At 34.9% G+C, this 12716-nt stretch overlaps 1 protein-coding gene across 2 annotated transcripts in view; it reads right to left on the reverse strand.

Moving 5' to 3' along the window:
- The window catches only part of LOC124635028, a 97349-nt gene that overhangs the window by 5999 nt on the left and 78634 nt on the right, over positions 1-12716 (reverse strand). For both annotated transcript variants that reach the window (XM_047170774.1, XM_047170775.1), the window contains exon 2: positions 7384-7529. In XM_047170774.1, the coding sequence (XP_047026730.1) occupies positions 7384-7529 (146 nt within the window). The remainder of the gene's footprint in view (positions 1-7383; positions 7530-12716) is intronic.

Genomic DNA, 12716 nt, shown 5'->3' on the forward strand with positions numbered 1-12716 from the left:
AGCTTCTGCCCGCGGTTTCATCCGCTTCTTGACGAAACTACTTCCCGCACTTGAGTAAAAAGTAGCCTATATGATAAGCAATGCTACACTGCTAAGTTTCACAAGTAAGTCATTTTTGTATGAAAGAGGAACAAAAGTCTATGCATACCTACCAACTTTCTCGTTTATATTAGTAGGCAGTTAACATGGTAGGTAGTAGTTGTGAAAACTCTATGGAAAAAAAATCTACTGGTAAAACTAGGAATTTAAAAAAAAATCTTTTTTTTTCTTTATCGACATAATTTTTTGTCACTTTTTTCTGAGACGTCCATCCCTATCAATTAGCAATCTAATCAAATGCAGACATGACCACACGGTTTTACTGGCAATAAACTAACTGCTCCACGAATGTATGCCTAATTTCTTCCTACATAAGGGCTAATAACTTTTTATGGTATTCAGAATAACTTTTATAGGTTCAGCTCAGTCACTATTAGGTCGGTATTTTATGACTTTTAATTATATTTAATGGGTTCAACTCTTTAGGAAACTCTAGTTCTTTGAAGCCTTATGAGAAACTTTATAGCCATTTAGTAATTTGACTATATTAAATGGGCTTTTGAAAGGTCCGTTTTTAGCCTGTAAGGTTGCGGATCGAAAGAAAAAAAATATGCTGCGCTTGCTCTTTTTAAGGATAGCGATTCCCGTAGAGAGGATTTTTTTTTAGCCTGCGCCTAATCTTTCCTCAAACTAGATTAAACTCACACACAATATTATAGGACATAAAACTGTAGTAAAACTTAGGAACCCATTTATTTTAAGACCAGACTAATTGGCTTTTCAGCTCCACTGGTTTAAAATTCGCGCATCGTGAGTTTCAAATCATTAATCCGTTGCATTAGATCCGCTAAACACTGCTCTAATCCGGTTATTACCAGTTTCAACTGGCGCGCACTGGTTCATACCCGTGTAATCCAGATACACGTGTGCAATTTAACTGGAACGAATCATCAAGGTAATTGCTAATTAAAGGTAGTGCTTTTTATGACACGGAATACGTCATTTTCCTGCATGACGATTGAGAAAGCGGTTATATCTTTAATTTTGATAATTGAACGTTTCATTCGAAATTGAGGAATTTAATGTGAGTGGAAATCATTATATTAATTGTCCAGACGTCCTTTGGGAGAAAAATTGATCAGTTAAAATCGTTGACGCAACTTATAATGGTAATTGCATTTCTGACTATATCAACGCTTTTCATTGTTTATTTCTCTAGTTATTTTTTTTGTGTATTAACATTATTAATGATCTATCGACAAAGAGAAAAGTTAAAAAGAAATCCAATACTATTTGTAAGCGTCAAGTTTTAGGTACGCGGGTAAAATCGCGGAAAACAGCTAGTTCACTACAAAAACCGAATAAAAGAACGGGATATACTTTCATAAACCAAATATTTATCTACGAAAAATATCCTCGAACGAAATGAACTCGTCACAACAAATATCATCGAAAAAGGTGTCATATTACTATCTTTAATAAACGTAACTGAAATCCTGAAGGTCAAAATTGCTTATTGGCCTTTTTCCTTTGGGACTGTGATAGTAAACCAAGCCTAAAGGACTTCAGATGGGACTAATACAATAAACTAGCTTCCGCCCGCGGCTTCGCCCGCGTCAAGTTCGGTTATATCGCGTTTCCAAGAGAATTCTTCAAAATTCCGGGATAAAAACTATTCTATGTTCTTTCTTAAGGTCAACTCTATGTCTGTACCAATTTATTTTGATAATTAATGATAATTAATTTTGATAAAAAATTAATTTTATATATAATTTTGTTAAAATCAGTTCAGTGGTTTAGACGTGAAAGCGTAACAGACAGACAGTCAGACAGACAGAGTTTCTTTCGCATTTATAATATTAGTAGGGATTGGTGTCCAAGATATACATAGAAAGTACACATAAACTTAGACTGAAATCACCAACCCGCATTGAGCAAGCGTAGTGATTAATGCTCAATCCTTCTCCGTATGAGAGGAGGCCTGTGCCCAGCAGTGGGACGATAAAAAAGGCTGTAACAGGTAGGTAAATGATTAAGGTATGTGTGACTATCTTTTTTATATATTCGTCATCAGCTAAATCGATTCTAAATAAATGTTAGTCAGATATTGTCGAATAAATTAATATAGGTACTGAATAATAAAAGGAAAATTCTACTTTTCCTTAGTTTGTGGTAGGTCAGGTACAGTTAACAAATAATTCATAGTTTTCTAATAGAATGTTCCTTAAACTTGTCCTTAAATTTATCGAACAGACTTTAGAACTGGGTCCACGAAGTGTTTCCCGTGGGAGGTGGCGGAAACTTTACAGAAACCGTTTGTATAAAAATATTGTACTCATACAGGAACATAGCATATTCTCAACACATTAAAAATTTCATAGGACTAGGTACATTAGAGGAGAACATAAGACAGTTCGTAAGAGAGTACATAAGAAAGTACATAAGGGAGTACATAAGAGAGTACATAAGGGAGTACATAAGAAATTATATAAGAGAGAACATAAGAAAGTACATAAGGGAGAACATAAGGGGGTACATGAGAGAGTACATAAGTGAGTACATGAGAGAGTACATAAGGGAGTACATAAGAGAGTACATAAGAAAGTACATAAGGGAGTACATAGGGGAGTACATAGGGGAGTACATAGGGGAGTACATAAGAGAGTACATAAGAGGAGTACATAAGAAAGTACATAAGGGAGTACATAAGAAAGTACATAAGGGAGTACATAAGAAAGTACATAAGGGAGTACATAAGAAAGTACATAAGGGAGTACATGAGAGAGTACATAAGGGAGTACATAAGAGAGTACATGAGAGAGTACATAAGGGAGTACATAAGAGAGTACATAAGAAAGTACATAAGATATTTCCTAAGAGGATACATAAGAGAACATAAAATAGTACATAAGAAAGAACATAAGATAGTACATAAGAGGGTACATAAGGGGAGTATATAAGAAAAGAACATAAGAGAGTACATAACACAGTTCATAAGAGGAGTACATAAGAGAGTAGATAAGATATTCCATAAGAAAGTACATAAGAGGGGAACAGTATATGAGAGAGAACATAAGAGAGTAAATATGAGGAGTGTATAAGGGGAGTACATAAGAGAATACATAAGAGGAGTACACAAGTTAGAGTTAAGATTCAATAGTTCCAACGTAAGCAAACCTGACAAAACAACATGCTTTCACATTTACATGACGGTATAGCAGGTAAGGATAAGTTTAATATTCCTAACTAATTTTAAAAGCTGCGGTTAGTACTTTGGGCATATCTGCCGCTCTTATTAAACTAGGCATCTCATGAAAACGTAAATAAAATTATGAGATGAATCTGCTGGCGGCCAGATTGTCTTAATAAAGTGAATGAAATTATTACCCCGAGGGTAAACTGAGAGTTTCAATTAAATGTTCTTGTGATCTTCGACTGAAATAAAACTTGACTCCTTTTTCGTGAAGGATGAAGTTGTACTTATATTTCCTTCTGAGATTTATATCTTTTTTTAGGGACTTTGTTTTTGAGAATTAGATATTTTCTGGATTCTATGGGAATAAAATTTTCCACTACCGGAAAAAAGTAGTGTTATACTGATTCTGATAAGTATTTTTATACCAACTTATATATAATTAAAGAAAAATCCTGTAATTGAAGACTGATTAAGTAAAGAGTTATTTTTTACGAGTGTATTTCACGCGAAAGATATTTTTTTATATCTGAAGTCACAATAATTTATCAAATCATGTTCAGTCCAATTATAATGATAACACGAGGATTATGTAGCTAGTTTATTTACCTTTTACTCGTGAAAAAATACATAACAACCAATAATCAATTACTTGATTCTTAGAAAAATCAAACTTATAAAAAAATAGAAACAAGTTTATTTTCTCAGAATTTCAGTTTATTAACCTTATTTGAAGACCCTTATAGTGTTTCTGTCGAAAATTGACAACTTATCATGCCCATTTTGCACTACTTTAAAACCGAGATATTAACGAACCATTTGGCTTTATAAAGCCGTTTCAGACAGACAGCAATGTCAGATCAAATGGCAGTAATCCGTCATAAGACTGTTTGTGACAAGTCCATGACTGTCTTGGTTATTGGACAAATACTGGGCTGTTAAGTTAGGTTATCTAGGTATTTATTTGAGTATCTAGGCAGCTAAGTAAGTATTTTCTAGCAAAATAGTTTATTAAGCACTTCTTAGCTATAATTTAGCTATAAATCAGTCTTACCGATGGCTATTCGGTTACCCTTAATTTAGGGTTTTTTGTGTTCCAAATATGCAATTTGGTTGAATTAAGGTTTTCAAGTTTTAATAAAAATCTGGCTTAGTTCAACTCACTAACGCCCTTAGAAACAGAATCGTCTCTTCGCGTGGTATTATCCGTGTTTATATCGGGTGTGTCGTTCACAATCACATTAAATTCTATCACATAGGTATACTTTATGATATTCTATGGCGAATTGTAAAAAAATAACCTAATCCATTCAGTGGTTTAGCCACAGGAGTCATTTTTCGTTTTTATAATTTACAACATCATGTGTAAAGCAGAGATAAAGTTAGGAGTATCGAATGTTTTGATCAGTTGACAGCTGTCAGTTTTCAAGGGAGAATTACAGTTGTTTATAATGACTGACTTTTATATGGTGTTCTAATTTTCGCACTTTTTTATTCTATTTACTTTGTTTGAAAAATTCATTTTTTTATTTTTACGTATTTTTCTTTTTTCTTTGTGTTAATGGACATATATTAACCAGTATATTAACGCATTTCATTTAATGTGATTATGAACGACACACCCGATATAGCAATATTAATTATCACGTAGGAACGTGTAATCAGTACTTAACGGTAATTAGAATTCCGAGCGAGAGTAAGACAGTCACATAATTCGACGCCCACGGAATACACGTGGCAGGTTCATGCAACAGGAGCTTAGGGATTATATTTTAAAATAACGTTTATTTTCCTTACCTAGGTATGACAATATTTATTTATTAATTAAATGGCCCAAGAAAATTACTCTTTCAAATATGACAAAGAATTTATTGATCTTTCCGTACCTTCAATATAAACTATCATCGAACCATTGACTTTAACCCTGCATATCTCATTTGAAAATGGACCTTTCCTTTCGACCTTCACAATTCACACACGTTTTTTTATCAAGAATACAAAAATCTATCCGATAAAAAGGTTAGGCGCACTATTGTTCCAAGGGTCCATCCTTGCATAACCTTTAATCGAAGTGAGGTTGTTACTTAGTAGATACAGCACCTAAAATCGCTTTAAGTTACCACTCAAGCATGCAACATCTATTAGTCCAAGATCACCTACATGCATCTACAGTTATACAGTGCACCTTAATGTATGCAGGAATTGCATTAACCGTACCACTCGGCCACTAACTCAATTGACGGTCAAGGGATTAGACTTTAGCGCATCAGCCATTACGTCTGGGAACTGGACTTGTAGGTAGATGCACTTTGGTTTAAGCGCCACTTAATTGTAGTGTAGGCACTTTAATTAGAAGACATTAGGCACTATTATTAGGGACGAATTAATTGGTACTGCAATTAGCTAGCTAGGTAAACTGATGGGTACTAAGAAAGGGTTATTAAATAGGCTTAAGGACCTGCTTATTTACCTATCACGTTTTCTTAAGAGGCTTTAATCTAATTATGATACATCAATCACCTATCAAAAGGTATTCTATTGTTTGTTTTAAATTATAGAAAGTCATCAAATGCCTTTTTCCACTTTCTATGGATGCTCTGACTGATATGCTGATTCCTTTTAGGCCCATAAAAGTAAAGCTAATCAAATTAATATTTCTAGTAAAGTAAAATTAACAGATAGATAGGTTATAATATAGGTAGGTAAATTGACATCATCTATATCGAAAGATTAACGTAATCTTTCTCATCATAGTCAATTTACTCTTTAGCACAATCCTGAAACCAAACCTAACAATAGTATATTATCCTTAAGTCTTTTTTGTCAATTATTTATTTTACAGCATATTTTCTACATTCTTAAAATATTATTTTATTATTAATTATTATTAATTATTTAAAAAATTATTTATATAGTAGGGACAACAAACAGCAGTATATTAAATATTACACATGATTGGAGTACTTAAATAACAGGATAAACAAATATACTACTCACAACGCTATCCACAGATTACCATATTAAATACTTAGCACAGGTAGGTACTGTAAGTAACAGTAAGGGCAAACTTAACGGTACTCGATATAAAGTTAAAATTATTACAATGATTACATATTGAATTCAAAATAGTTAAAAATCTTTAGGTTATTCTTAAGCTTTATGTCTAAGCTGTTATTTATATGCTTAAAACACGTCGGTTTTAAGCTTACCTACGTGAAGCTGAAGCTAAGCTGTGTAAGTAGTGTGTGAGTCTTAAGAGCCTTTCTTAAGTACCTAAGTAGGTTAGAAATGTAATATGTTACTAAATAGAGTCTTACATTGTCTATTTCTTTATAAGGATAAATCTTAAATGTATTGTGTTTATTGAAAATAGAGAGTTGTTAATTTGGGATACGTTTCTAACTGACTTGAAAAAAAAGGGCATGGACTCGTTGTATTAGCGACTGACATCCATCCATTGACCGACCGCACAAAGACTGCTTAACTTGTTGTCTAACGTGTTAACTACCCACGAGATTCCCTTAATTAATTTACAATACGAGTGATCAGTGTAATTTACACAAAAAAAAACTTTTTTATTTCAATCAGTATTATCAAAATACCGCAGGGTTAATCTAAAAAGCTTTTTAATCTTCCTTTTAGCCGTAAATAAAACCTCAATTCTAAACCCCTTTGTAAACTGTTGGTTTAGTATTCAACGAGTGAGAGATTAAACCGCGGTGGTTCCGTATCTCAGTATTATTTAATTCTTCGCTCCATCATTTACAATTCTGTTTGCGGTCTGCGCTATTCATTTGCAAAGTATTCCAGTAGTTATGAGAGATTTTTTTCTTGTATTTTATGTGGGTTGAGAATATTTTTATGCTTTTTCTTAGGACTTAAATTCAATAAGGACAACATATTTGGTAATTCTTTGAGTAGATACTCTAGTTTTATTGATACCTTTTTCGACACTTCCATTTCAGGTGTCATCATTTGTACCAGCATCGGCAGTTCTCAACTGTTTGTTATTGCTTGTAGATGCAGGACATAAGTTGTGTAAACTACACGGACCAACACCTAGTGTGGGAGCACACTAAGCAACTAATTTATTAACCTCTTTCACGTAAAGGAAGAACAACAATAATATTAAAAAAAAAATAGATACTTACACTCGAGTGCAGAATGCACACCGCACACAACAGCAGAACGCAACAGAACAGCGTGACACACAACGCTGAAACGAAGAGCGCATGTTTGAGTCGCACGCAGTATCTTCTGTATAGAGCCTCTAGCTCTAACTCTGTGCCCTCCTCCTCTGTGAACAATAGAGAAATAGGTTCATATTATAATATAAGATCGTATGCATGCATCGAGGTCTCTCACTATCGGCCTCATCTTAAAGCTCAAAGTCGCTCAACGAGCTATGGAAAGGGCTATGCTCGGTGTTTCTCTACGTGATTGAATGAGGAGATCCGTAGACGAACTAAAGTTACCGATATAGCCCACCGGATTAGCAAGTTGAAGTGGCAATGGGCTGGCCATATTGCTAGCAAAGCGGATGGCCGATGGGGTCGAAAAGTGCTGGAGTGGAGACCACGGACTAGCAAGCGCAGCGTAGGACGTCCACCAACAAGATGGACAGACGACCTTATACAGGTCGCCGGAAGACGCTGGATGCAGGTCGCCCCCAACAGGTACCTGTGGAGATTTAAGGGGGAGGCCTATGTTCAGCAGTGGTCGTCCAATGGCTGAGATGATGATGATGATGATGTATGCCATGGCATGGGAGTAGATACCCTTTTGGGGCTGCGGGATGGTTCGAAAGAGTTACCGCGGCCTTGGTACATAAAGGGCTTAAGAAGAAACATGCTGTGTTTTAGTCAGAAAGAGTCTGACACTCCCTCGAGCTGCCCCCAAAGCGAGAGGGGTCATTTGATGATTTCCCATAAAAAGGGGTGTAGATAAAGTTGTATCAGTGGATCTACCTATATTGTGTAAAAGAAATAAAAAATATTAATAAGGTGACTTATTATGACACCGCGAGTCATAAGATAAATAAACAAACTCACATCCGCATTCACAGTTATAAGTGCATTATATACTGAATATAGGTATAGACATGCATTTGTTTACTTCGGAATTATTACACGTGGTTTGGAAATTCACGGTTGCGGTTAGGTTAAACCCATTCAGATATAATTTAATTTGTTAACCAATATGTTGTTATCTCGATCAAAACTTTGTTGTTGTATTTAAGATAGCGTGATAGGAAAATACCACAGCTTCAGACTAAATAAATAACATTGGTTTTTGGGAACTACCAAGAGTCATGAATGAAGTTATCATTATGCCAGTTATGTAGTGTTTTTACTACACGACGATATTTATATTCGCAACTTGTTTTCACACAAGATATACAAGATACACTTTCTAAGTATATCTTAGACACCAATGACTGTGTTTCGGATGGCACGTTAAACTGTAGGTCCCGGCTGTCATAGAACATCCTTGGCAGTCGTTACAGGTAGTCAGAAGCCAGTAAGTCTGACACCAGTCTAACCAAGGGGTATTGGATTGCCCGGGTAACTGGGTTGAGGAGGTCAGGCAGGGCAGTTGCTCCTTGTAAAGCACTAGTACTCAGCTACATCCGGTTAGACTGGAAGCCGACCCCAACATAGTTTGGGAAAAAGGCTCGGAGGATGAACTTGTTTTCACACAAACCAACAAAAAAATACGTGTGGCACTCGGGGACAGCCGCGGTAAAGTTATTGCATAGCATTCTGTATCAACTTATGCAATTATAATTATTAATTACTAGCCGTTCCCCGCGATATTACCCGCGCCCGGTGTATTTTTTGCCGCTCTGGTACATGGTGAGCGTCTACCTACACTTGGTATTGGTATACTCATATAAGTTATGCTACCCTGGTACATGGTGAGCAGTTTCATCGAAATTTCGTTATTGGTATACTTTACTAAGGTGAATTATGCTGTCCTAGTACTTTACTTTTGTGGTTCTGCCTCCGTGCCCGTCGGAGTGGGGAGCGTGAGGTTTTTTCGTTACGGAATTTCTGAATTTGGTCCCCGCGCTCAAGGCCTGCGATAGAAGCTATGCAATAGCTTAATATGATCAAATTGTGATCTTGCCATATTCAAGTGAAAAACACATTTATAACTGTAAAAACTGCTACAACTTTGAAATAAGCTTCATTTCTTTTTGTTACTATATTACAACATCTATAAAAAAAGGAACAGATTTGTAATCAACCTGAAAAAGAACGAGTAGCATATTCATCTCGCCATAGCAACGAACAACAATGCACATTGTTTGGCTGTACCCACATCTGTATGCACCCATACAGAATGTACGCATTTGATTGATAGGAAGAGCACCAATTTTCGCGGTGGCTAGTCCAACAATGCAGTTGGCAGCCAAGGAATGACAATTGCAATGAATATCGTGGGTGGGTGAATAGATGGTTACAGGGAGTTTCAATTGTACCTATTTACCTAAATAGATTTACTGTACCTACAGTGTGATGATTTTTGTATGAAGATTAAGACCGTTAAACACGGCAGAAACACTCTATTTATTATTTATAGTTAAGTATTCCGCAGTTATCGTATCCGTAGGTACTGCGATAATTATTCAGCGCACCTGTAAATAGTAGCTTAAGTAGGTACTCGCTAAATGGACTATCTAGCTGAAAAAATAATTATTTATGCTTTTAATTAGTCATCTCTTCATTGTTTACATTTTTATAAAAAATCTGAAAAAAAAAAAACAGAAAAATGCATCAGACAGCATAAGTACTGGAAGAATCAGGGACTTGAAGTGAGCAATAAAAATCCTTACTTGTAAGCACACTACACTCGTATATTGCTTGAAAAGACAGAGAGAATGAGAAAATTAAATGGAACGTAGAACATGTTCCTTGCGTAATTCCTATAGTAATCCTTTTATGTTACGTACTAGTTTTCCAAAACTGGCCGAGTAAAAATAGAAGCTTTTAGGTCACATAACCAAAATCTATCGAACCCTGCAAGAAATAAACGACTCTGGTAACTGGTATGCACCGGAAAAATCCGGGTACGACCGCAAATAATTCGGTTATGCGATATTGGTGAAAATATCTGCGGACGGAAAAGTGAACTGCATTGAAATTGTTTTTCGAAGGCTTAGAATTTTTGTGAACTAGTGTTCGGTTTCACCCGCGTCCCGAAGTAACTATTTCCTTCAAGCAAATCAAGTAGCTTCAAGTAGCTCAAGTAGCTCATATCAGCTCCAAGATACCACCAATCTCCGTGCAAAATTGTATCTCAATTGATTCAGCCGTTGTAGTGTGATTGCTTAACACACATATAGAGTTGATTTAACTGACCTGTGTATATTATTAAATACGATTATTTTGGACTACTACGAAACTTATATCTTTCTGAGAAGGTAGTCTAAATATTCTCTCTTAGTATAGGTAGATAGATGCTCAGAACAGGCGCAGCAAATGTTAATTTATATGCAAAACATCATGTCTGTCTTCCCCGAAGGGTAAGCCAGGTGCACACATTTCTCTAGTTATGTAAACATAGCTTAACCCTTGTTATAGTAGGTGACCTTAGGTTTTGAACGAAGAAAGTTATATTGCAACTTGAAAATATAACGGATAAAGCACTAATCGTTTGCTGCTGCTTATCTGCTTTCACTGATTTAATTGATCATCCTATACCTACATAAAAAGTAAAAAACTAACGGACTTTTGTATAAATTCAGATTCTATAATGAAGAATGACTTAAGTACAAGTAAGTATCTCTGGGAATTCAACGGGAAGTTATAAGTCGCGTGTTTTTCCTTTAAATTCACTTATTAGTAGTTTTTAAAACAAAAGAATATCATTCACCTTATTAATTATAAATTAATATTTAAATATCTACACTTCATAGACAAATACAGCTTCTACCATTAAATATCACAACCGTTGACTTCATTCTGCCTTTAAACTGAGATTGTAAACACTCCCTGTTATAACCATCGCTGGAAGCGACAGCTTGACAGCCTCAGCGCTGCGAGCGCACCAGAGGTACAGCTAGTTTAGCATTCTTTTTACTAAACGCTACTTCAAACGGTACGCTACATAGATATTAAACAACTGTCCGTTCTAGTATCAGATTGTATATCGGTGGTGAGCTTTGTTCTTTTTTTAATTTTCCTTAGAATTTTATTTTATTATGGGGAAATGATGGGCGTTTATTTGTTTAAAAGAGTTTGTGTTATCTTTGAGAGAAATAGGAGTTAAGTAAGTTGTTGATAATGTCAGTTTAATAATTTGTTTTGTTTTTGTATTCAGTAAAGAATGTACTTTATAAGTCTTGGTTAACAAAACAGTATATTAATTTCCGACATACAAGTGCAGACTGGGAAAATCTTCAGAATTTTCAATTCATACATTTTTCCCAGGAAACAAAAAGTGTAACATAATATTAAACCATTAGACTGTTTTAAAACCACATTACTAATCAATAGCGAATCTTATTAGTCACTAATAAGGTATCTTTAATTAAGCCGCAAAAGGAAACAAACTAGTAGTAGGTACTACATAATTAATTTCATTTATTTGACAAAGAAAACCACTACGCAAAGGTTTTGCGCCACAATACTATGACTCGCGGTAAACACAAAACATACCTGTATTGTGGTTATATGTATGTAAATGCTTATTAACTACAAGATCTATAAAAAATAAGTTACTAAATAATACACAATAATTTACTACGTCTAATTCGTTCAAAAGATGCTTGTAATAGTTATTCGCCTAGTACGTAAAGTAACAACTTTCCACACATGTAAAGTTCTAACATTGCCTAGTCTAGTAGATCTAATATTATCTAGAATTCTGAAGTGTGTTCAAAAAAAAATCTGCTCGTTAGAAAATCTCAATTGCTTCATTAAATTCTTTTCAGAAGAACATAATTTATAATGCTGAAAGCTTGACTACAAAACATTGCATTAAAATGAAACATATTTCCTGAATCTTCCCCGTATAATTGATGATGCATTTTATTATTATACCAAAATATTGGAGATAAATGTAGAAAATTTCCACCCACGAGGGTTTTTAAAAGTCGTTATGGATCAAATCTTAACAAAAGTGTGATTAAGAAACAGAACCTAATGAAAGGGCTAAATTAATGTAGACGCGCCTTAAACCACTTCAGCGACTCAAGTCATTTAGAAAAGGGTTTCAAAACTATGTGGGCGATGCCTTAAAGACAAAAGCTGTTAATAAATGAAAACGCCTAAATCCCAACATGAATAAATACAGAGAAATATCTTAGGCTTTCTTAGAAGAACCATTAATTTTCTTCACCGCAGACTATGTTAATTATTTTCAGTGTTCATCTATATGTTTCGCAATCAAATATTTGAGGACCCTAAGCTACAGTTTTGATGGTTTCTTGGAACCACATTTGTTTGTCCACAAGTGACGAGATTGACTGCCGCTCCCA

This window comes from Helicoverpa zea, chromosome 12 (assembly GCF_022581195.2).
Source record: "Helicoverpa zea isolate HzStark_Cry1AcR chromosome 12, ilHelZeax1.1, whole genome shotgun sequence".
Lineage (NCBI taxonomy): Eukaryota > Metazoa > Arthropoda > Insecta > Lepidoptera > Noctuidae > Helicoverpa > Helicoverpa zea.